Here is a 26,498-nt window from a genome sequence, read left to right on the forward strand (position 1 = left end):
TGGACTCTGAGCCAGACTTCCTGGCTTCAGATCCCTATCACCTGTGAGTCATGTGACTGATCCTGGTATTAGGCAAGTCTCTTGATTCACTGCGCCTGTTTTCTCTTCAGTGGTGGGTGATGATGACATTAATGCCCCCTGCATTGATTTCTCATTGAGGATTAAGTGAACCTACATAGATATATATAAAGGGCTTGGAATAGTGCCTTACAATAAATCATATTCAACAGTCTTTCCTCAGAACTTTGTTTTTAAAATATTTAGTTTTATTTATCTGGCCACACCAGGTCTTGGTTGTAGCACAGGGAGTCTTCGACCTTAGCTGTGGCATGCAAGATCTTTCAGCTGCAGCGTGCAAACTCTTAGTTACAGCATATGGGGTACAGTTCCCTGACCAGGGATCTAACCCAGGTCTCCTGCATTGGGAGTGTGGAGTCTTAGCCACTGGACCACCGGGGACGCCCCTCAGATTTCCCTTAGATATGTAGTTTTTAAAGAAGCTATTAGCTACAGGTGAAGCATCTCACCGTCTTACTCCCTTTCTCCTCACTGGTAACCACCTTCTCGAGATTGAGGTATAACTTTGATACCTATATTTAAAAACTTACTACATACATACGTACTCATAAGCAACCACAGTGTGAGGCACCTTTTAAGAGAGGATATCATAAATGGCATCTCATTTCACGTCGCATCCACTCAGAACTATCCACGAGCTTTACCCTCATTCACACACACAGCTCCGGTACCACGTCCAGTCCTGAGACTGGCCAGATGTGCTCTTCACTGCGCCCTGGTCACTTTCCAGCCGTAACCCTCTCTCCACGTGCACATGTGAGTTTCTCTAAAGTGCGTACATAAGCTGCTTATGATCCCTTGAATGCAAAGTACATACATCCTCAGCTTTTCAAAATGTTGCCAAAATGCTCTCCAACATGTTTGTGACATATTTTCCATTTCCTCAATCCAGTAATAAGTAAAATGGTATCTTGCTACTTTAATTACATTTCCATTATTCTAGGAATGTTCAGAACTTTTTCACTGCTTATACTGGATTTGAGCTTTCCCTCTGAATTACCCATTCGTGTCCTTTGTTCATTTTTTTCTAGTTATTTGTATTTTTCTTTTAATGTTTAATATGTAGGATTTTAAAAATTAAAAAGTCCTGGATTCTAATCCTTTGTAATTCAGAATAGTAATCCTTTGTCGGTGACATGCATGGCAAATATATTCTTCTAGTCTGGAAAAAATAATCTATAGGATTTTATAACAACTCAAAGGCATCCTAAAAAGGATGCCTGTTAACATAACAGATCTTATAGCAGGATAACACAGCAGATCCTGTTAACATAACAAGAGTTATTTTTCAATATTTTAAAATGCCAAGTAGTAGCCCTCTTGTTTGAGGTAAGGCTGAAATTCTACTAAACCATCATCTCGAGAAGCCCTTGGACTCCCTGGAAAACTATGATCTAAGTGGCTCTAGTCGTTTCAATAGACTAAGAGGTACTCCAACTACAGTGGGAGGGACTGTGTTTTAGAATCACCTTGAGTGATGTCAACCCTTCTATGAATCCATGAAGTTCAATTTCTTATGTAATCTAAGACGATGGCTGGCCTCTGAAGGACAGAACTGACAAAAGGCTGTGGGATGGTGAGTTCACAAAGGGAGGCAGACCACAAGAATACATTTTAGTATTTTCTTTGGCAACTGCTAAGTCCCACCACAGCATTCATTTTAAATTGTGGGTTACAACCCATTAGAGGATGACAAAATCAAGTCCATGGGTTCAATCAGCACTTTTACTTTTATTACTTTAGTGAAATAGAACATGATCGAACAAAAAACAGAAGCCACTACACATAGTAAGGGTAAATCCTGTTCTGTGAAACTTTCATCTCAGTTAAATGTGTGGGTGAGATATAAATATATTTCTTACTTTGGTCACCCTAAAGAACTCAAGCATAGAGCTAGGGGCACAACCATGCAGAAAAAGCAGGGAGACAGACACTCTGGGTCGAGATGAGGAGCTTTAATGACACAGCCAACACCCACAATCACACTTGGCTCTTCAGACAGCTTCATCTTTGGGACTCGACTTGATACAAAGTAAACCAACACACGGGAGCACGGGAGTGACATGAGTAATACTCCTGCTTCCAGCGAGGGGGCAAGACATTTACGTTTCATTATTAAGTACCTTTTTATTCTTCAAATAAAAACCTTAATTTGCTCTGGCCTCCAAAATGGCTCTAATCCCAGACCCCTATTTCTTTTCAAGAGATGCTCTTTTCCTGGGGGGCCAGTTTAAACAGAAGCCACTTCACCAGAGTAGCCTTTTCTGTCCCTCAGCAGTCTCTATGCTAGTTGTGATGTTTACAACCAGGTCTGTGCAGGCAGGGAACACAGGAAACAGAGGACTGCCTTGGTGGTGCTGGTTTGAGTGCTGTTTTTTCACTGGATTTTGGTGACTGCTTCATGGATGGAGGTGGCCACGTACTCTAGATTTTTGGTAGTTAAGCCACACATGTTGATCCGACCACTTGGCAGCAGATAGATGTGCTTTTCATTGATCAGATACTCAACCTGCTTGGCTGTTGAAAACCAAAAAAGACATATAATCAGAGCAGAAGGAATCCTTTAAGCAATGGAGGTCCAAAGAGTCCATTATAGTGACAATTTCCTCCTTTCCCCCTTCACAGAGAAGCAAAACAATAGGAGTTATTTTGTTAAGTTGACACAGCAAGAAGTAACTAACGCTCAACAGATTCTGGAAGCTACTCTCATGAGCTAAGTTTCTAATCCCCAGAAAGCTTAACATGGTTCTTCCTGATGGGAATTTTAATCTGGAACTACCTGTCCATCAAACCTTGAAGGTTACATTCACTGGGATAGCCCATCAACCCAACCAAACCCACAGACTCAAGACCAACCCACCGATATGAAAAACTTAAGAATCGCTTCATTTATCTGTTTCTTCAACTGTATTTGCTTAACTCTGAGCACCTACAACAACTTCCCTTTGACACTTCATTTTCACAGTACACTGGACAAGGCCCTGAGATGAGAGCTACTGGATCAATGTTGTGTATGTGAACTCACAGGCTGAAAACTGCAGAGACCTCTCAGGCCTGGCGCACCTCAACTGTCATTCACACACACGCAGGAGGGCTTTCCCCTAAGTCTGCAGAAACGCTTGTGGACAAAATGGGAAGGGACTCTCTGTACTTCCTTTCTGCCATAATCTCTAGAGATTTTTGCTTTATTGTAAAGCCATTTAGTGGATTTTAGGTGATTTGTTCTCCCCCTTAATTAGCACCCTTAAGACACCATCAGTTTGAGAGAACAGGATAATATTAATAGTTATAGACTGAATGTGTCCCCCGCCAAATTCATATGTTGAAGTCCTAACCTAACCGCCAATATGATGGTGTTAGGAAGTGGAGTCAGGTTTAGATGAGGTCATGAGGGTAAGCGTGTGTGATGGGAGCAGTGACCTTCTAAGAGGAGACCAGAGAGCCTACTCACGGACGAGCTCTCTCCCCCGCTTCTCTCCCTCCTCCACCCCACGTGAGGACACAGCAAGAAGACAGCCATTTACAAGCTAGGGAGAGAGCCCCACCAGAACCCGACGGTGCTGGCACTCTGAGCTCAGGCTTCCCAGTCTCCAGAACTGAGAGAGAGAAACCTCTGCTGTTCAAACCACCTAGTCTACAGCATTTTGCTACAGCAGCCCAAGCAGACCAACATGGTAATAAAATCATAATCATTAGAGGGGCAAACACTTTGTGCCAGGCAGTGTTCCAATCACTCTATATTAGCTCAGTAATCATCCCCCATTTACGGATGGCATAGATGGAAGCTACGTGACCTTCCCAAGGCCACACAGCTATCCACTGGATCTGGAATTCTGAGGTAGGCGCTGTAACTCCCAACAGAGCATACTTGTTAAGCCCATGCCCCAGAGATAGATGTGGATACACGACTTCCACCTTCACTTTTTTAATAGAAATGAAACTCCTCTACTTTTGTGGGGGAGGGGAGTACCACACTTGAGAAGTGAGTAAAAGTTAGGGACTCCTTCCCTAGAAAGAGGGTAACATACACAATTTTAAAAATATCATTTCAGGATGAAAGCCCCTGTTCTGATAGATAAACTGTAAAGGAAGCTCTGCAACATGAGAATGGTAAAAACTAGGAGGTGTGCACATGGAGTTCACTGTACAATCCCTCCAACTTTTCTGTATGTGTAAAATTTTTCCTAATAAAATGTTAGGAGCAAAAAAAAAAAAAACCTTCTCTTTTTTTTTCAAAGGGACGGGTGGGTAAATGATGTCAAATTCTATATATATAGCTTTATGGTATACGCCCACATCTATTCTCACCATTTTCCAATCCAAAATAAAACTAAGTCCCTACTCTGGACAGCAGGACAATATGGATATTTTATGGGAAGACAGCCCCACCTTGTGAGCTTTCAGAATATTCCTTCTAAGCCATTGCCATTTCACTACTACTACCATTTCCATTACACTTAATATCTTAAAAATTGAATAAGGATGATTTTCCTTAGTCCAGTGCACTAATTCCCCACACCAGGATGGTGAGGACACCCAAGGTTAACTAAGCTATCCGTTTACTTTCTTACGTAGCCTCATTTTACCCAAAGTATCTCTGTGGGTCTACAATATATAATCTCTAGCACCTTTCATTTTTTTCTGAGCCCATTTCAAACAGGCGCACTGATGGCTCTGGATTAAAGGACCCCCCAGCACCTCTGACGGTCCACTTACTACCCAAAAACACGTACATGTCTCTAGAGCCACTCGGACACAAGTGCCACACCGAGGTCATATCTGCACCATGTCAACAGTGGCTTGACTTGAGGTGCTTGGGAATAACTTATTAAATGAACGCATCCTCTCTCATCAGACAGCATGGCCCATCGCTGATACGCTCCACTGATGGCTGACCAAGATCACGCAAGGCTGCCTACTAGACCTTCAATCGGCTTTTAATTCCAACTACAAATCTAAGTTCTTTCTTATGAAGAGAGAATGTTATAACCTAGGCAATGCTTGGAGACTAGGAAAGACCTGTTAAGAAATTAAGTCCCTGGAAAATCATATGTAATATTTATACTTAAGATTAAGGACAAGCCAAAAGGTGCTTGAGCATTTATAAAAGATGTTTCGTAAATCAAGCTTCCAAGGTACAAATCCTATTACTTCCCAGTCAGCCCTGAGCCACTTCCTGAGCCCACCACAATGAAGGTATCTGAGTTATGATCAGAACAGTGGGCCACAACAATGCTCTTCTGAAACCCCAGGGGTCCAGGAGATGGGGGGGACACACTGAGAAAATCAAACTTGTTCCAGTCCAAAGTCATGGCTGACCAAATGGGCGACAGCTCAGGGAGCTCAGGGAGCCAAGCCCAAGAACACTGCCTGTGAGGAGTGCCGTGTCCAGTGGTGAGCATTCCAGGTGGTGGGGCCACTTACAGTTCAACCCGGTGAAGCTGAACATTCCGATCTGCTCTGTAATGTGGTTCCAGGTTCCTGGGGTCTTGAGGGCTTCTAATCGTGCCCTGAGCTCAGACCTCATGGTCTGAATGCGGTCTGCCATTGTCTTCACGTTACCTGTCCTGAGTAGACAGCAATGTGAATACCAACACCGGCAGCGGAGATGGTACCCAAAAGCGTAAATATCTTTCAAATGTGATCTAATCTATAAGCTAAAAACAGAGTCACAACCTATCTATTAAGGTATGCTGATGCCTAGATGGGTGGATAAGGAGACCAGAGAGATGGACTTACTAGACAGAAAGGAAGGACTATATTCACTGATGGAGTTTATGGCTAGTCTCGGGGAGACTGGCTGTAATACCACTTATGTTTTAACTCACACTTCAGCAAGGTGCTGCTTGAGACAGAATAATATATTTTATCAGGCCTAATTAAGTAGAGATTGCAGATTCAGCTACTACACAAAAATTACTCTGTTTCAAAACAGGATAAAATACATATAAATTAGATAAAAATGACGAGCCCCCAAACTGTTGCACTAACTTAATTCTATTCTAACAGAAATCTCTCCCTGTATTTCCTGACTTTAAGAGGCGGCAGCCTGGAAGGCGGGAGAGGAGAGGAAACTCCTATTCACCCAAGGCCTCCTTCCTACATTCCCAATTATGCGTTACACACACAGAATAGGTGCCAGCCCTATTTTAGAGAAATAACTGACATTCAAAGAGGCTCAAGCAGCTTTGTCCTGCCTCTGCCAAAGTAAAAGGAAGAGACAGTGAGATGTAATGGGACAATCTCTGTTCTGCATCCCCACCCCCCACATCGGGAGTGAGCCCCTTACCATTCATTAAAGAGCTCAGGATCAGACAGGGTGCGTGCCACGATCCGTGCTCCCTGAGCCGGGGGATTGGACCATGTGATTCGCACGATCTTCTCCATCTGGGAAAGGACCCGCAGGATGCTATCTGGTTCTTTGGCAACCACAGTCAGATTCCCCACACGCTCATCTAAAAAGAAGGACAGGAGTCAGCCCTGGGGCTCCAGTAGGGATGGGGCCGGGGTGGCTGGGCTGTAACGCAGGAGAGCACTCACTGTAGAGCCCGAAGTTTTTGGAGAAGGACTGGGCACAGAAGAGCTCGAACCCTTCAGACACAAAATAGCGAACGGCCCAGGCGTCTTTCTCCAGGTTGCCAGATGCGAAGCCCTGATAGGCTGAGTCAAAGAAGGGGAACAGAAACCGGCGCTGCGAGGAAGCAAAGCGAGTCAGGGCAGGAAATGCTCCTGGAACCAACCTCAGACACAGGCCTTCCTTCCCCAACTGGTGCCTGGAAGGAATGTCTCATTCTGTCTGTTCCTCCTACATCTTTCCTTTCTGCATCCAACTCCACTTTACATCTGTTTCTCTGTTCATCTAAATACCAACCAACAAATTTAATGACATCAGTAAAGCTCATTTCTTTAAGTATATAGTCCTAGAGTGTCATGATGCTGCTTTGCCAACAGGGTACAACTGATCACGTCACGCCAGGATATCAAAGGTCTCCAGGGGCTCCCCACTGCTCTCAGAATCAAGTCTGAGGCTTCAGCACAGGGCCTGGCCTGTCACTCACCCCCTCCCCTGGAACTCTAGCCCATAGCAAGAATTACTTTCTCTTCCTTAAACAGACCAAGACCTCTGTCTTGGGCTTTTGACAGTGTTCTTCCCTCTGTAGGAAACTTTCCTTCCCTGTCAGCCCCAATCTATCCTCATCCTTCAAAGCTAAACAGGAGAACCATTTCCTCCAGAAAAGCTTCTTCGGCTACCATCAGCCCTCCCAAAACACACACACTCCCCAAAGTCTGGGATATGTGCCTCCACGGCACCCCATCAACACAGCTATCTCCCTAAACAGGCCATGCTCTCTGAAGGTAGGACCACCTCTGCTTTCTTCACTATTGTACCCCCATGGCACCTGGTACTTGTGTATTCATTAATGTGTTTAAAGAATGCTTCTTGATAAGAGTTTATCAAGATAAACTCACTGTAGAGCCCGAAGATAAACTTGATAAACTCTTATCAAGAAGCATTCTTTAAACACGTTAATGAATACACACACACACACCCTGAGCTAGAAATTCCAATGTAGAAAGTTATCCCAAAGAAATCATAAAAAGGTTTATTACATATATTGTTCACAAGAATAAGAAACCTGGGCTCTAAACAACCATCCACTGATTTAATCAATGTGTAATGTGACAGACTTAAGCATGTATAACTACACTAAAAATATTAAAAAAGAAAAGAGCCCAACATTTTATATACCAGAATGCTATCAGTGGCTTTCTTTGGGTAATAGCATTTATAGTTAATACTTACTTTCTTCTTTGGGCTTTTCTCCACTTTCTAAATTCTTCAGTAAACAGGTACTTCTTTTGAATACATCAACTGTTAATACACACCACTGTAAGAGTGGCTCTGAAAAGGCAGTTACCTTCATGACGGAGGCGATCTGCTTCCACTGCTCCGGAGTCGGGTCAGTCCCAGTTGGGTTGTGTGCACAGGCATGGAGGACAAAGATGGAGAACTCAGGAGCTTTCTGGGGAGAAGGAAGCCATGTCAGCTCTGACACCAGCAGGGACATGGCGGGGCAGAGTCAGGGGCACACAGGACAGGCACTCCCTCCTTACATGCCATTTCAGAAAAAAGCACCTGGCTTGGGGAGGATGTATCAGACTCTCTCACTTATCAACTGATCCAAAGACTGTCCCCCACTCTGCCTGAAACCTTGGCATTCTGTCCACTTTTTCTCTTCTGATCACCCACCTCCAAATCATCCAGGAAACCCTGGAGGTCTAGTCCTCTCTTCTCTGCATCCCAATAGCGATAGGACCGAATGTCTTTAAATCCAGCGGCAATAAAGACACCATTATGATTCTCTGCAAGCAAAGAGGTGAAATATTAAATGTTTTATAAACACTAGGAGGTATAAATGGAAAGGACACAAGGCAGCTTCCAGGGCCCTCACAGGCTCCATGTCCACTGAGGGACACAGACGTGAGAGGTTAAGATTGAGAGGAATGACTGTAACCAAGAACAAGTTCAACCAGTTGTCGTCATGCTGATTCACATCCTACTACAGAGGGATCTCCCTCCTCTGGGAAGGTTCAACATTCACACAAGTTCGCCAAGAGTCTTGGGGAAAAGTATTGCCAATCTGAACTTAAGCATCAGGTTACCCATGTACTGCCATGATCCACTGCTCAAGCCATTCACTGTTAGTTGATCCAGGGCTGGGATACATTTTCAGTGTAAGCAGTGAGACTCATGAGGATAATTCCCCTGGCTGCTCTGTTTCTCCTCTCACTACAGCTACAGGACTCACCCCAGGTTGGTGAGGATACATAGACGGGCGTGTCCTTGTTGTTTGTTCCATTGTACCAGCGTGCTAGGAACTCAGCTCCGATTCGAAGTGCACCTGTTCCCCCCAAGCACTGCACACCGCCTACCTGAAAGAGAAACAGCAGGGTTGCTGGTCATTTAAAGGTGAGGTCAGATAACACTGGGGGAAATACAGTAACGATGAGCACTTCCTTAAACGTGTTATCTCTATGAAATGTCATAAGTACATAAAGAAGTATTATTTGCCCATGTTTACAAATAAGGAAACTAAGTCTAAGCTGCTTTGGCCACCTGATGGGAAAAGCTGACTCATTAGAAAGACCCTAATGCTGGGAAAGATTGAGGGCAGGAGGAGAAAGGGACGGCAGAGGATGAGATGCTTGGATGGCACTACCTATTCAACAGACATGAGTTTGGGCAAACTCTGGGAGATAGTGAAGGACTGGGAAGCCTGGCGTGCTGCAATCCATGGGGTTGGAAAGAGTCGGACACAACTGATCTACTGAACAATAACAAAGGCTAAGAAGTGAAGCACTTTCCTCAGTTTACCAGCTATTGAGCAGAAAGGCCAGGTCTTCACCCAGGAAGTCTAGAAGTCTGACTCCCAAGAGAGCATCCCTCTGAACACAGAGGTAGAGGACATACCTAGCCCACATTAAGTGTGTCCCTCAAGGCAAACTCATTCCTTTGCACCCATCCCAAGATCAAAACTGCCCTCCAACAGTAACCTGTAAAATAATGTTCTGAGCTTGCCATCAACATCAATCTGCAATGCCCCTTCTCATCACTGTAATGAAGGCTTATTAATCCTTAGAAATGTCCTCATAGAACAAAGGTGCTATGCAAACACTACTTTTCTCTCCTCAGGCTTCCTCTCATCTTAGAATGGCCTCACTTGAGCAATAATTAAAGTCCTATATTTTGCCTTTTACAAAATACCTTCACACACATGGGCTTCCCTGATAGCTCAGTTGGTAAAGAATCAGCCTGCAATGCAGGAGACCCCGGTTCGATTCCTGGGTCGGCAAGATCTGCTGGAGAAGGAATAGGCTACCCACTCCAGCATTCGTGGGTAAAGAATCCACCTGCAATGTGGGAGACCTGGGTTCGATCCCTGGGTTGAGCAGATCCCCTGCAGAAGGAAAAGGCTACCCGCTCCAGGGTCTGGCCTAGAGAATTCCATGGACTGTGTAGTCCATGGGGTCACAAAGAGCTGGACACGACTGAGCGATTTTCACTTCACACACATACTTATTTGACCTTCACACCGCCCTATAAAATAAGTACTAGATCCTCAACTTATACATGAGGAAACTGATTCAGAGAAGTGGTTCGCCAGAGGATTTATAGCTGGTGAGCAGCAGAGCTGGGCATACTTCCAGATCGCCTCACTCTACATCTAGTCAGGAGGCCCTACTTCTGTTGTTCTGTCTGAACATCTTTAATCCTGCCCTTTCACAATTCTAACTAGAGAAATGTCATACGTTACATATTGTTTAAATGTCTAAAGAAGAAAAGAGAGAAAAAGATCACATAAGGAAGTCTACCGAAAAAGAAGTACACGTACCAATGTAATAACAGCAACAACCTCTGGGGAGGGAGCTGCTGCTGCTGCCGCTGCTGCTGCTACTGCTGCTAAGTCACTAGGATGTGGGAATAGTGGTCAAAGGGACTTTGGCCTAATTTATGTTTGTTTGTTTTTTTAAGATAAGGAGAATCTATTCATGCATTAGTTGGAAATTTTTTAATAACTAAAAAAGTATATTTAGATGTCTGCAATTTGCTGTAAAATAATTCCACTTTGGTGACCAAATATAAATCATTGTTGAAGCTAACTGATGGATCCATGGGGGGTTTGTTCATTGTTTTATCTACTTTTATATATGTTTGAAATTTTCCACAAAAAAAAAGGAAAAAAAACAAATCTTTGTAGATAAAGAAAAAAAGGTTCCAAAATCTTTTTTTAAAAAAACTAGCATAACACCAATGCGAAAAGATGACAAAGCAAAAAAGAGAGCTCTCTTTCATGAATATGGATATTAATGTCCCAAATAAGTATTAATAAACACTATGCATCCAACAGTACATTTAAAAATACCCCTTGGTCAAATGACTTATCCCCTGAATATGTGATTATTAACAAATATAGGAGTGAGTCAGTTTTCCTAGGCCTCTCCCACATATATGTGTCACTAAACTTTGATTCTCTAATGTTCAAAAAAAAGGTAGAAATATTAAGTTTGTTATACTGCTAGATAAAGAAAATGATCACCAACTGACCATCATAACAGGAGAGAAAAATAGAGCTATTTCTGATATAAATGCTCAGTAAAACAAGAACCAATGGAGACATCCTAAAAACAACTTGAAAAAATTTTGATTCAGCCACATGTCATGATGAATACTGAATCATGAGCAGAAATCCCCAGTAAGCTCGGAACCATGCAATGATACCAACTGTCGCTCTTATTTCCCACTGCTCTATTTTTATTCAGAGATTTGAGCATCTGTGAAAGAACGCTGAAACATGAAACAGAAATGAGACTGACATTCAGGGAGACAAGGAACAGAGCACGGCATCCACTGCAAGGAGAAGCAAAGGCCGCCAACTGGAGTGGAAAAGGTCAGTGCACATTCGACGAGGTTCCTCACAGGAGTCGCCCCCACCCCGCCCCCGCACACCTGTACCTTCCCATTAAAGGTTTCGCCTTCACAGTGTGATCCACCTGGACTCCTTGTGCAAATGGCGACCAAGGGTCATGTAACCCAAATGCACATTTTTTTTTTTATGGATTTCTCATCAACTAAGTTGAATGTCAACTTTATTCCTTATTTCATATTTCAAACACCTCAACACTTTGCATGTTATTTCCTTTACAAATGAGCAAGGTTTCCCTTGAATAGGGTTTTTAAGTTACCATGGATATGTGACAGGTGCATGTGGATATCAGTGAAGACATTCTCAGGCATAGGTTTTATTTTCTGTGCTCAGCTTCCAACTCCACCCTTTCTCACTCCAGAAAGCAAATTCGTTAACTAAAAGAAGTCAGAAAGTCAATTGTTGCTGTTTAGTTGCTAGGCTATGTGCAACTCTTTACCACCCCATGGACTGTAGTCCGCCAGGCTCCTCTGTCCATGGGATTTCCCAAGCAAGAATACTGGAGTGGGTTGCCATTTCCTTCTCCAGGGGATCTTCCCAACCCAGGGATCAAACCCATGACTCCTGCTTGGCAGGTGGATTCTTTACCACTGAGCCACCTGGGCTTCCCTAGAAAGTCAGTACACTAGATTAAAAACGTTTGGAAGAGATAAACCCACTTCACTAACATTAACCAATCCTTGACATTCATGATGTATACGACAGTGACATATCAAATTCTCAAGAAATTATCATTCTCTCTAAAAATATATTGTACGCTAGATGAATTCAGTGAAACACAAGTTGCTCTAAACTTTATCGACAACTAGCAGGAACAAACTTTGGGTAAATCAATGTCAATTTGATCATTCTGTGAACTGATTTTTGGCAAACTGCTCTAAAGCCCAAGAAAGTCTTGTAATTGGGATGAAGGAAAAACGCATAATAGCAAAGAAAGTAAATGCAAACTTCAAAGGGAGCAGGCAAAGGGGCTTGAGTGGCTAAACAGGGGTATCCAGAACAAGAGAAATGCAGTTAAGACTTGGCAGAAAACTATGCCCGTATATAATCTGCACTCCCAACTTAGCCACACTGCCGGAAGGAATCCCCACTTGGCTCTAGAATGCCTGTCCAAAGTCACAATTTGCTGATGTGATGACTTCCCTGTGAGGAACAGGAGAGCCGTTTAGGAGCCACTTGTAGTCAATGCTATGATGTGTTGATCTGGGTGCCCCCAGTTAGTCGGGCAGTATCTGGCACGTGGCACTAAATAAACATGGACCGAACTAGATGAAGAAAAAGTCCCTGATGCTGGGAAAGACTGAGGACAGAAGGAGAAGAGGGCATCAGAGGATGAGATGGCTGGATGGCATTACCGAAGCAATAGACATGAACTTGGGCAAACTTCGGGAGATGGTGAGGGACCAGGAGGCCTAGGGCACTGCAGTCCATGGGGTCGCAAAGTCAGACATGACTGGGCGATGGAACCACAATAACAAGGTGAGAGCCACAGAGAAAACCCCAAATCTCCGAAAGGCAATGGTCCAAGCCAGGAAACTGTGATGCCATCTCATGGTTCACAAGACCTCCTACCCGCAGGGGCCCAGTAATTTCAGAAGCTGAAATGTTTATCAGCTGAGATGAAAGCTGGACATTTAGTCTGGATTCTAAGATCTGAAGATGGAAAAGCAGTAGGAGGTGGTGATGAGTCTAGAAAACAGGGCTCCTCAAAGTGGTTAATGGACATGGTAACGTGAAATCTTGAGAACAGTCTAAGAAGACATGATTACTGTTTGTTTTCTGGTTCATTCTTTCATTCACGCCTCAACTCCTATGAGTTTTGGCTCCAATGTCATTTCTATTTCTACAACCACCCTAAACTTTCACTCCAACACTCAGCACTCCTAATACACGTTCCCCTGCCCTATTTTTTTTTATTTTTTAGCATTTATCACCTTTCAATATGCTATATTGAGCTGCTATTTATTATGTGTAGTCCTGGTTTCTCCCCACAAAACTGTAAGCCAGGCGGAGACCTTGGGGTGTTTTGGTCACCACTGTGCTCCAGCATCTAGAACAGTGCCTAGTGGTGAGCACTCATCTGTTAACTAAGCAAATGAGGGAACTCAAACATCTGAGGTCTCTGGGGTGCCAGGCTAGGAGCTAAGTGCTAAAGATCTGCGAGGTCAACAAATAAGCCATCACTCCTACCCTGGAAGAAAGTAGGGTCTGTGGGAGGGACAGATTAACTGTACATTAGGGACATTGAGGGGCAATTTAACTGTACATTAAATCCAGAAAGCACTGCTATTTCCCCAGCGATGCAGTCCTGTGATAACTCAAAGCACTCGAACGGCTAGCTCCACCTGAGAGAGCTCAGGATTCAACATGGAAATAACCCTTGATGAGGCCTTGAAGGACTTGGAGGTGGGACTGGAGAGTGAAGGAGGCATTCCCAGCAGAGGGAACAGCTGAGGCAAAAGTGCCAAGTCATGGCAGGGCCCAGCGGGTCTAGAAAACAGCAGGCTCTTCGGACGGCAGGGCCTGGGAGCAAGAGTAACTAACTGGAAGAAGAGGATGAAGCCTGGCTACAAAACACGCAGCATGCCCAGGGCAGAGTCTGCATTTTATCCTGTAGATAATGGGGGAGACCCTGTGTGTGTGACAGGGGAAGCAGGTGACGGGATTAGCTTATTTTTTTTCTGCTGAGGAAGATCATTCTAGCTGCACTGTGCATTATACACTAGAATGGGGAAGAGACTAGAGGCCAGAGGCTATTATGAAAATCCAATTGGATGACAATGGGCTAAACAAGACAGTCACCTGGGGGAGGTGCAGGGAAAGAGGAAGTACTCAGAACTCAGTATCAATGGGTTCCTAGGGTGTTGGAGATGCCAAGAGGGTACCCTAAACCATTACCAAAAAAAGAAGAGAGTAAAAGTCTTCAAATGTTTACAGACTGCCATTCAAAGTTGTTCTATGATCAAAAACACAACACAGGATGAACTAGACTAAGAGGAAGGGCTCTGTTCCACCAGCAACAGCCCTGAGTACTAAGTGAGGAAGATGGGGGCACTGGGCAGGGGAACAAGCATCTGTCTGCCAGCAGAGTTAACAAGCACGTAAGAAATGCACAGTCTTGGAGGAAGGAGCTTGCCAACAGAGTCTCTGTTTGCATCTGTTAACAATAGAGTTTAAACTAATTTATCAACCATCTCTCAAAAGATCACCCCCAGTTACCAAAGCTCCCTATTTTCAGACTTCATCAGGACTCTCTCTCTTCCTCCGTGGAAACCTTGGATTTTTCAGAGCAACTTCCCAATGCTAACCATAATCTCTACCATTTCTATCCTATTTCTATCAGTATTCCTTCACAGTCTCTCATACCAATCCAGATAAAACCCTAATCAAGTTAATTATTGATACTTACCTAATCATTAATCTGAATTCCAAGATCTTCATCCAGAGCCTCCCCGTCTCCTCACATATCTAAGAGTGTGCAATGTTCATTTTACCCTGCCGTGTGCTTATCAGGGCATGTGGGTAACAGCATGAGAATAAATCAATGACTCCAAGACATGGTCCCTTTCATACATGAAGGCTGCTCCAATGGCCTGACACTGGCCCAGCAGAGCAATAGGGCAGTTGGTTTAAATTGCACAATACCTAATTGGACTATTGCAAAAACCTGAGCCCGTCCTCCTCCTGCACTCCAGCCAGGTCTATCTTCTTCAAATACCCTTATTGAGTAACTCTTCTGTGCAAACCCTCAAGGGGCTTCCCCTGCCCTGGCTGCGAAATCAGCCTGCCTGATCTATCCAACATGTTCCCAGCTCTACTCAGGTAGGTCTTTTTACAACCTAGACCTGCTTCGGAGAAGGTGATGGCATCCCACTCCAGTACTCTTGCCTGGAAAATCCCATGGACGGAGGAGCCTGGTAGGCTGCGGTCCATGGGGTCGCTAAGAGTCAGACACCACTAAATGTCTTCACTTTCACTTTTCACTTTCATGCATTGGAGAAGGAAATGGCAACCCACTCCAGTGTTCTTTCCCAGAGAATCCCAGGGATGGGGGAGCCTGGTGGGCTGCTGTCTATGGGGTCGCACAGAGTTGGACATGACTGAAGTGACGCAGCAGCAGCAGACCTGTTTGCCTCCAACCTTTGTCCCTGGACTCCTAGTGTTCTAGACAAATATTTCTTTTTCTTCCTCTGCACTTTGTGGTTCTCAACCTTGGCTGTCCTTTGGAGTCACACTGAGGAGCTTTTTAAAAATACCCTTGAAGGAAGGTAATTGGAAGGAAAGGAAATAAAAGGGCAGAGGAGGGTGGTGCTGTCCAAGATTTGGATCTAACAGGCCTGGTATGGGATCCTGGCACCAGTATGCTTTTAAAACCACCCAGGTAACAGAGTCAGAGGACAGACCCAGAATGAGCCCTGGCCTAATTCCCCAAGGTTCAGCTCAAGCCCCACCTCCCGCCTCCACCAGTCTCTCTCTCTCTGTAACACTGATAATCTCTATCACACTACTTTCTGTCACATACAGCCTCTGGCCAAATGTGTTCTTCCATGTATCTCGAGTTACACATAGACTATGTACCAGGAAGCACTTAAATGAGAGATGCTGAGATCAAGACTAGAAGAATCAAACATTAGAACTGGCAGGATCTTCAGAGAACATCTAGACCAGTGGCTCTTGGACTTGGAGGGCCACAGGCTCCTTCAGAAAATCTGATAAAAGGTATGGAATACACATACACACAGAATTCTGAAATTCAGAATGTAGGGCGTTCAGAGGTCCCTTAAATGATTCCCTATGCAAATACTCCTTATGGGACCATGACCCATAAACTAGTCTTTCTCTAACTCATAGATGAGTCATAGTGGCTGGAGGGGCTGCCTTTGGTCAGAAGTAGTTGCAGAGCTGGATCCAGACCCTGATGTCCTGATCATTCTATTAAACTCCCTTGGCTTGGTACTCCCACTGACTGCTTCAAACCCAACAGCTGAAATCTGACCATTTCTTGGGCAAAAGTAAACTAAAGAACCTATGCGTTATACAAAAGCATGTTACTTCCACAGTCAGGTTCCTGAGGTCTTTAAACCCTTATTCACTGACAGTTCAATAGACACGACACCTAATTTTTCACCTCTTTTACCCTCACAGCTTCTAAAGAGAAAACAGATCCTTACCCAAAACTCACCCGCTTCTCTTGCAGAGCTGGGCTGTCATCCCCAAGGGCCAGGCGGGAAGCACAGGTTCGGAACTCTGCCAGGCCCAGGATGGGCAGATACTCATGGTTTATGCTGCTGTCGTTAGCAATCCTCTGCTCCACCTTCCTCACGACTGGCAAAACCCAGGGCTGGCTATCATCGGTGCGATAAGCTAGGACACAAGAAAGAGACATACAATGGGGGAGCCTTAGGCTTGATCCAAGGAAGAGTCTGGAACTGTGAACAGGGGGAGTTCTACCACCTTCCAACCAAAACAGAACTGCGAGAGGAATTAAAGTTTTTTCACTCACTGACTGCCTGCTTCCGGCAGGCACCAGCCTAGGTGCTGGACAGGCAGGAGGACAGATGTGATTCCTATCCTTCTGGAAATTACAGCTCTTACCTCCGACAAGTAGAATGCTGAAATAAAACTGGGATATGACAGAGCCTGACTGAGTGACAGAGAACACGCAAAAGCACTTAGCAAATTAAAAATACCGCACAAACGCTAGCTATGTCAATATTACTAGGGCACTGAGGTCTCCAGGCCACCAGCCCTGCAACCGCCTTCTTTCTGCATCGCCCCAAGAGAAGGGTTCGGTGCTACTTTACATGGACGCCTCACCTGCAAACACAAACACAGAGAAAGAGGGCACTAGAGGGAGGTCCTGTAAGAGCAGAAATGGGACAAATGGCAAGGAGACACTCTGTGACTAAAGATTCCAACTGGTTACACAATCATCCAACATCCAATTTAAACACATCTTTGTCCTCTTGCTGATTTTTGATAACAGCCAGTGTTTACCAATTTGACTGTTCTTACCACTTACTTCCTCAGCTTCACACTTTCACTGATGTAAGTTTAACTATTTCATAACGTTTAATAGTGATTAAAGCACATTTTTAAGCATTTCTTCTATGCTACAATTATTTTCAGTCTACTTTGGGTATTCCTATCACTGACTTTTTTCTCCCTGTAGTACTTTATGATCATTCTGAGATTACAGCTTGAGAGGATAGCTGCTTTGGCCTGTATCCAAGCCAGTGACCTCTCTGAGCAGGGTTCCTGACAGGAATTTGCTTCTGCTGGAATCTTTAGGTCTCCCATAAGCCTATACTTTGGCAAGGGATGGTGAAACTGACATTTTAAAAATAATTCTTATCTTGATTTCTGCTCAGCCTTAATCCCTGACATTTTTTTCTTTCTAATCACTTTTTAGGGTAGTTGATGTTTTTTGAACAACACATGTTGATTGCAGAAAATTTAGAAAAGCCTAGAAACAAAATAATAAACATTATAATTAACACGTAATTATACACTCAGAGATGAGTGTATAACCTTCCAAACTTTACATGAGTATACTCTTTTATAAATTATGTATCATTTTTATATAGAATTTTCAGCATGCTTTTTTCCACTTGTTAAATGTATATTATGAATATCTTTCATGATTAACTACCTAAATCTCTGTACTATGTCTATATTCTTTTTAGAGCTGCATAACTGATAAATGCACCATAATTTGTTTAGTCAGTCTCCTGCTGATGGACACTGGAGTTGTTTCTAATCCTTGGCTATTAGAAAACAATTCCTCAGTGAGCCTGGTACATATGTCATCTTACATGTACGTAAATATAGCTGTAAGAGGCAGGGTTGAAAATGGAAGATAGGTTGAGAAGTATGTATATTTGTAGCTTCGTTGTTGTTTTTGAGGGTATACATTAGTTTACTACTTTCAACTGATTTTCACTTATAACACATGGTTGTGTGACAAATATGGTTAAGACAACTGACTGGAAGAAACTGGTGGCAACTGATGAAAAGTTTAAAGAATATGGTCCTTTTAAATGCAAATATGTTACTTTAAGCATACTTTGTGTTATCTGTAGCTTCGATAGATACGGCCACCTTGGCTTTTTTATGGGGATTTTATAAGTTTACTTTCCTACCATGTGTGTTAGTTGCTCAGTTGTGTCTGAGTCTTTCCGACCCCATAGACCGTAGTCTGCCAGGCTCCTGTGTCCATGGGATTCTCCAGGCAAGAATACTGGAGTGGGTAGTCATTCCCTTCTCCAGGGGATCTTCCTGACCCAGGAATCAAACCCAGGTCTCCTGCATTGCAGGCAGATTCTTATACTGGCTGAGTCACACATTCCTACCATAGGTTAGGGATTTTATCAGTTTACATTTCTACCATTAGTGTATAAGAGTGTCTGCTTCCCCACATCCTCAGCCACTGAGTGAATTTTTGCCAATTTAAGAGTGCAAATGCTATCTCAGGGTAGTTTAAATTTGCCTTTCTCTTAGCATAGAAGTAATTGGGCATTTTTCATACACATGAGCCATTTACAACACAATTTTACTGGCTAGACAATATTCCTTTCTACATATAATTTAGTAACTATTTGTGTTACTTTTGATTATTTGCTAATATAAACAAGGTAATGAATGTTTTTATATCTTTATACACATTCATGAGGGCTTCCTTAGAAAAACTTCTAGATGTAAAATTACTAGATCAAAAGTCAGACAACAAATAAGACTTAATAAGATATTTTGATTTTGTGTCTGTCTTCTATTCCGTCCACTAACCCTATCCTCCAGGAATGTGTCATCTGCAAAACTGATAAGCATATCAAGCCAGTAATAAAAATGTGAACAGAGTTCCAGACTGACACAGCCACGAATCACCAACCAGTCTCTGGGTAGGTGAATCTGATGTACAATACAGTCGTATCAATCACATGAGACCCACTGGCCCACCAAACTAACTCCCTCTCAACGAGTTCAAAAATCCTGCTTTATCAGGCGAGGTTTCATCTGGTTTTTCAAAGAGATACCAAAATAACTTACTCTCAAATAATCACTGTCCCTGAAAGAGATCACCCCATCCATGATCACAATGCTATCATTGTTCTAAATAGTCCTGGAATTATTCTCTTGGAATTGTTTTTAGAGGCAACATCTCATTGTTTTGCATATCCTCAATAGTCCCATATTTCCATCCTTTGAACATAAATTTTATCTTTGAAAACATACTTGCATTATGCCCAGCAGAGTAGGCGGGTGAATAGACTGAATAATATGAATCGAGAACGGCTATAAAAAGATGGCCTCCTCTGTGGGTCTAACATGCTCTAGAAAAGAAGGTTTCCAGAAAACTTTGGGCAATAGCAGTATATACAGACTACAGCACTGAGGGGATACTAATTAGATGTACAAGAATACGGGTGCTCATAGAAAAACTAATTCTATTATGCTTCCCATCTATGTTTAGAAGACTTCTATTAATATGTTATATAATTATGCTACATAGATTTATGTCATTTGTAAATCATGTATTATAAATAAATAAAATATGAAAAATAAAGAAAAAGTCCTAATACGAATGCTCTTACCAGTAACAAACATACTCCATGCAGCTTTAAAAAATCCTGTAATATGACTGGAGGCAGGAAGGCACTGGGTCCATATTGTGACAAAAGAGAAACTGGCCAATTCACACCTCTGCTTCCTTCTTCACTGTCCAGTTTCCCCCAGATTCAGTTCTAGATTTATCCTCAATGCCTTGTCTAACTGTCCTACTGAATGTCCTAACTGTCCTGCAGTCACTCTCAGCTGATCAGAGCAGTGAGGAAGAGGCATTATCAACAACCGCTATTCTTGCTCTGCCAGAGGGATTTTACTGCTGTTTGTTGGACCTGTGAGCTTCTCATTCATTCTTTCATTCTCTCATTTGTTTGACAGGTACTCACTGAATCCACCATGAAGCAGGCACTGACTAGAAGCAGCTACACAGAGATGAGTAAGATAAAACAAGATACTGTCTGGTCTCCCCCCAGGAAACACAGCATAGAGTCCTTAATTCTCCTGTAAGTGATCAGGGAGGATTTTACAAAAGACAGAGTATGAAAGATGATAAGAGTTTCAAAGACAGACAAGGAAAAGGGGCATTCCAGGTAGAGGGAACACTTGTGCAAGGTCCCAGGGGCTTGGAGAGATGAGGTTTTTTGAGGATCTGCATTTTCGCGGCTCGGAAATAAGATCCATGGAGAAGCAGCAAGGAATGGCTCAAGGAGTCTTGGGAGTCTCTTCTAAGGAACACTGTCTCAATGGGGAAACCACTGAAAGCATTTAAGTGAGTGACATGGACAGCTGTACATTTAAACAGAATCATTTGAGTGACATGATGGAAAACAAACTGGAAGGAGGACAGAGGTAGATGGTTAAGTAAGGAGGTTTCTGCAATAATCCACAAAGGAAATAACGATGTCCTAAATTAAGGCAGCAGCCGCAGGGATTAAACAAATGGGGAGACATTCATGATAAACTTATGAGGAAAAGAAAAGACAGAACCTAATGACCAAATAAATAGATGCAGAATTGATGAAAGTGTCACCAACGACCTCCAAAGTCTCTCCAGTCTGAATAAAGACTGGTCGGGGTGAGGTGGGAGAGGGGGCAACCAAGTAAGCAGAAGAGGAAAAGAAAAGATGGGGGCGGGAGGGTAGAATTCACGTGTTGTTCTAAACACACTGAATTTGAGGTGGTTGTACAACATGTCCAGCAAACTGTAGCAAGCATGGGTCCAGCATTCAGGGAAGTAGTACAGGATGGAAAAAAAGGTTTTATAATTATAGACATGGACAGTGGCTGAGGCCATAGTCATAATAAGAACTTACTGAATACTTAGTATATACAGGGCACTGTGCTAAACACTTCACCTTTTTTAAAAAAACTGTCATTAAGTCTTATAACAACTCACAAAATAATATTATGATCTCTATTTTAGGGATCTGGAAACTGAGGCCAGAAGTTTCCCCAAGATCACAGGACGGTAAGGGCTAGGCTGCCATACTATTAAGTGCATGGGTCCCTATGCTTTTTCTAATGAGCAAGAGATGTTCAGGAAAAGCCTGAAGACAGCAGACCCCAAGGGACTGACTGTGCAAGAGGTCTTTCTACCAGCACACCCCCCCAACTCCATGCACCACTGCCTTCTCCCCAAGGACCAGCTCTTAAGGAGTCACACAGGTTTCAGGTGAGTACAGCGGTCTCAATTTCCAGAAAACATGGAAAATTAAGTGATCAAACCATCACCCCCCACCTTTTTCTGATCCATCCCCACCCAAGAGCCCCTGAACATATGCCTCTTTAAGGCCCTTCTCCAACTAGGGTCCCTGGGAAAGGGCCGGGGGTACTCAGAAACACTTGATACAGCACATCTCACCCACAGTTTTATTTGAAAATGCTAGGAAACCACATTAAAAACAACAAATATAAAAGCAAGCACAGTTTATCTGGAACAAAAGAAAGTTTACATGATAAATGGACTGGAGTCTGTGAAGAAATGTCTTGCTTCAGGCTGCATCAGGCTAGACACATATTTCCCCTGCCCTTAAAGTTACTGTCTGAAACTTAGCATCATATTCAACACTGGAAAATATGAGGCTCTGCTCTGCTACTACATGGAAATTATGCAAATAGTAACAGCAAGCAGAAAATTCCTGGGGAAACCATCTGCAAGTGGAATAAGCTGAGATTATAGCTGCAGCTTATTTTAAATGCCCAGCATCACTAGAACTTGAGCTGGATAACTTCCATTAGGCTTTATCGTAACTTAGAAAGAAAAATTAAAAAAAGCATCTTCCCCAAAGTCAGCAAGATTAATTACATTTCCTTCACAAAGGATATACTTTGGTATATGTATAAACAGCTAGAACCTAAGAAAGCCATAAAGAGACTTCTCACAATACTATACTTTAATGAGACCCTTATCTGAATACCTACCATCCACAAAAAAACAAGGGGTCACAGTGATCAATAAAAATAACATTTATATAGCACTTTTCATTTATATGTCACATTTCACAGGTAATTATTTACTTCAAAGTCATCTGATCAGATCAGTAACATTATTATCCTACACTACAGTCATGTAGCATGCTTGTGAATCTTAAGAGTAGAATTTTAGAGGAAGGTCATTCCTTTCTGGCTCCTCACTTAATAGACGGAGTCCCGCCTGGGATGTTAAATAACACTCCCAAGGTCACATCACTGGACTACAGACCCAGGCCTGTACCAAGTCTTCTCACTCTTCCCACTACAGCGCACTGGCTCCATCTGGACCACCTGAAGCTGCCCAAAATAGAGAAGGGGACAGAGACCCAGGTACTTGACGTAGCCTGTAATCCCAGCTCTCCCACTTACAGCCTACGACCTGGGCCAAAATGTTTCATCAATCTGGGCTTCAGCTTTCTTACCTCTAAAACAGTAATAGTAATAGACAACCCTCCCCAGTCATCCTGAGCACTTAATTCATTTGCTTGTAATAAAGAGAAAGAATTCCTCAGTTCTCACATGACAAAGACATTTTCACAGTTAAAGTGACCCCCATCTGGGCCGCAGAACGCGCTTCTGCGTCAATCACTTCTGGCCTTAGCTGGCAGGGTACTTAATTTCTGCATGAGCAATTTATTTCTGAACCAAGCTTATTTCATTTTGCAGTTCTTGAGCTGAAAATTTTTATTCAGCATCTTTTATGCGACCCACCCAAAGAAATGCCAAAACAACCACAGTAATAGCTAGTACTTACATAACTCCTACTTAGGAGCCAGACACTGTTCTAAGCATTTTAAATGCATTTAATCCTCACCAAAAGGCAGTAGGATAGTTCAAAGGTAACCGAGCAAATAAAATCTGAAGTTTTAAAAAGATGTATTTAGATTAACATCAATACTAGTTCGTCATGTTATACCCAGCTCTGAAGAAATACTTGGAGGTTCTGGATTGGTTTTAAATTAAGAGCTTGAATAGTGCTCATTCCAATTCAATTCAAGGTCTTTCAATATCACCCCCACTTTGCTGCCTGCTAAAAGCATCACTTTCCCTCTATGGGTGAAACTATGTACAACTGGCATTTTATGCTTTATTGTGGAAAATTTCAAACATATACGAAAGTTGTGAGAATAATATAATGGATGCCCTGTGCCCATTACCCAGCTTCATTACCTGCTGCTTCATTACCATGTACCCCTAACCTGGTTTTTCCTCACCCCTCCCCCATACTCCTTGATGAAAACTTTAACAGATCCTATGAACAGACATCACTGTGGGACACCTGATTCTGAACCTCCTTCTTGCCACTGCTTCTCTTCTACAAAACACTTCAATTTTTCTCTTTCTGAAATTTCTAGTCCTTCTATTCTGTCTGTTCCCTAGCACAGAACATGATCCTACTCGTGCTCTTTTCCTTGGCTTGCTTTGTATGTCCTTGGGTAAGTGGTGGTGCGGCTGCAAGCATCCCAATGACGTTGATAGAAATAACAAATTCAGAGAAGATTAAGAGTTAAAGGAACTTCAGAGGCACTCCAGTCCAAATCTTTTTCTTGGTAGTAATAAAAAAAGAACCCAGTGCTCTCAGCTGTCCAAGGTCCAAGAAATACATGCAAGAAATGACAAGGATGTGTGGAAAGAGGCTTCTTCTGTCCACATTCTTTCCTCTCTTTTCCACCATCTCTACCCATTTCCACCACAGCCAAAACGTTCTTCCCAGATCCCAAGGGAGCATTATCCTGTCTCAGAAGCATTTTAGATCTTTATTATTTCACTTAACACCTGCTGATTTTAATCTCCTTGTGGCTAAAACCAAGCTTCAGTCTTTCCTGAAACTTGGTAAAGTACCCGACTGATACCTTGTAGTCACTCAAATATTCACCGACCCAGACCAGAGCTCTGTAGGGCAAAGAGGTCTCCTTTATCCATTCCCCAGTAGCCAGGACTCCAAGCCTATCAGGCTTCTTATTTTTCTCCTTCTCCTTTCAATCCCTGACTGCCCCATTTCTTAAGAGGCGAAAGAATGCAGTGTAATACACAATGAATACACAATGCAGAATCAGAAAACGTGAGTTTGTGTCTTGACTGCTACACCTATTCTGTGTGTAAACAGATACATCTCCCTTTTCCAGGGACTCCATATACAAGGGGCAGGTTGAACTAAGCCTCGGGGATCTTGCCTCGTCTCCAAGCTAGACCTCGGCATCTCCTACGGTCCCCCACAGCCCGCTCCACTCCCACGCTGCTCACACTCTTAGGCACTGCATCCTTACCTCCCACACCCAGATTGACCTTGCGGGGGTCTGGATCCTCCCGGAAGTCAGCAGTTAGCTTAAAGACAAGGACCGGCTGGGCCTGAGGAACCTCGGCAAAGATTGATGGAGGCGCCATAGCTAGAAAGCAGGAGTCGACCGAAAGCTTCCACCCAGCTCCTGGAGCCTCTCGGTCTGGTCCAACCCCGGCGCCTGGAGGAGACTCTCACCTTCACCTAGCCGGCGGGGGCGGGCCCGCGGCCTCCAATGGTCGAGCCGCGTCCGGAGCTTGGCAACGAGGTTAACCAATCGCGAGCTTCTGACTCAAAAAGGACAGGAGGGCGGGGATGCTATTAGCCAATCAAAGAAAAGACTCTTATCGGAGGCCGGTAATGATGCAACCAATGCAACGTACGCCGGCTGGGAGGGGGCGGGGATAGGGTTGATTGGCAGAGCATGCTCCTATCGCTGAGGCCGTTGTTCCTTGGCCCCGGGGCTGAGGGGAGGAGCCAAGCTGCTTAGCGAAGAGGCGGCCTCCTCGACCTTCAAGGGCCAAGAGGCCAGAGAGAGGTAGCTGACGGGAATTCTGGAGGACTGGCCTTCCGGTACCCGCGAAGCTGGTGTTCTCGTTGCCAGGCCCGGGAGTACGCACATTCCTGACCCAGCCTGGCCCGGCTCGGCTGGCAGCTAAATCCGGCCTCTGCGCACGGGACGTGAGTCCTCGGCCAGGACGTGCAGCTCTGGAGCCCTCGTGGACGACCTTGACCATCTCGATCGGCTGTTTTCCCCAGAGAGAAATATTAGTGGGCCACCTGCCTTGGTTTCAGACAGGGGGCCATCCTACTAAAAGGAGAAGTGTCCAGGAATTCCTTTCTGCCACCCTTACAGTTTGAGATTTTTGCTCCCCTTGCCTTAGTGAGAGCTTGGTCCTCAAGGACCTTCCGGATCCGGGCGCGGCCTCCCCCTCCAGCTTTTCTCCCACGCGGGCACTCAACCACATCTTGCTGTCGTCAGCTGGCCCGGACTCAAACTGTCTTCTTTTAGTCAGGCTGTTCTTTCCTCCCCAGCCCCTCTCTTCACCTGTTGACCTTCAAGATCCAGAGCAAATGCCTCTTCCATAAAGCTTTGCTTTAACCCTCACTCTGCTTAAAATCCATCTCTCTTTCCTATGCTTCTGTATCTTGTTGGCAATATTTTAGAAAACGCCCAGTTAAGAACCCAGCTCTGGAGGCAGACTACTTAGGTTTAGAGTCTAGCCCTACCACTTACCAACTCGGGCAAGTCTAGGCAAGTTATTTAACCTCTCGGGTCCTACTCAGTAAATGGAGACAATAGTACTTTCCTTAAGAGTTGTTGTGGGGATTATATGAGTTAATAAATATAGAGTGTTTAGTTGCACATAGTAAGCACTCACTAAATGTTGGCTATTGTCATCATTGCACATCTGCACACCCTTGGCTAGAGATCTTAGTATTAGTCTCCCTTAATTTCTTGCACTTAGCAAGTATTCAATAAATGGTGGAAGAACCTGTTCTTTTGGTTTTTCAGAAAAACGCAATTCTTCAGCCTCGCTTCATTGGATAATATGACAAATCTCAAAATGAATCTTTCATTCAAAGTAACAAAGCCAGAAGACCTTTGTGCAACAGCTGCC

General features: G+C 43.7%; 1 protein-coding gene across 1 annotated transcript; it reads right to left on the reverse strand.

Annotated features, from left to right (window-relative positions):
• Positions 1–1,789: 1,789 nt before the first annotated feature.
• Positions 1,790–25,110, reverse strand: GOT1 (glutamic-oxaloacetic transaminase 1). The gene is made up of 9 exons (XM_040254198.1): positions 24,866–25,110; positions 16,747–16,928; positions 8,889–9,012; positions 8,330–8,442; positions 7,998–8,102; positions 6,619–6,769; positions 6,368–6,533; positions 5,503–5,645; positions 1,790–2,595 (listed from the first exon to the last, which is right to left on the reverse strand). Exons 1-9 carry the CDS (start codon positions 24,981–24,983, stop codon positions 2,456–2,458), a joined length of 1,242 nt encoding a protein of 413 aa, XP_040110132.1. The 5' UTR covers positions 24,984–25,110; the 3' UTR covers positions 1,790–2,455.
• Between the last annotated feature and the right edge of the window lie 1,388 nt (positions 25,111–26,498).

This window comes from Oryx dammah, unplaced genomic scaffold (genome assembly GCF_014754425.2).
Source record: "Oryx dammah isolate SB20612 unplaced genomic scaffold, SCBI_Odam_1.1 HiC_scaffold_14, whole genome shotgun sequence".
NCBI classification, from domain to species: domain Eukaryota; kingdom Metazoa; phylum Chordata; class Mammalia; order Artiodactyla; family Bovidae; genus Oryx; species Oryx dammah.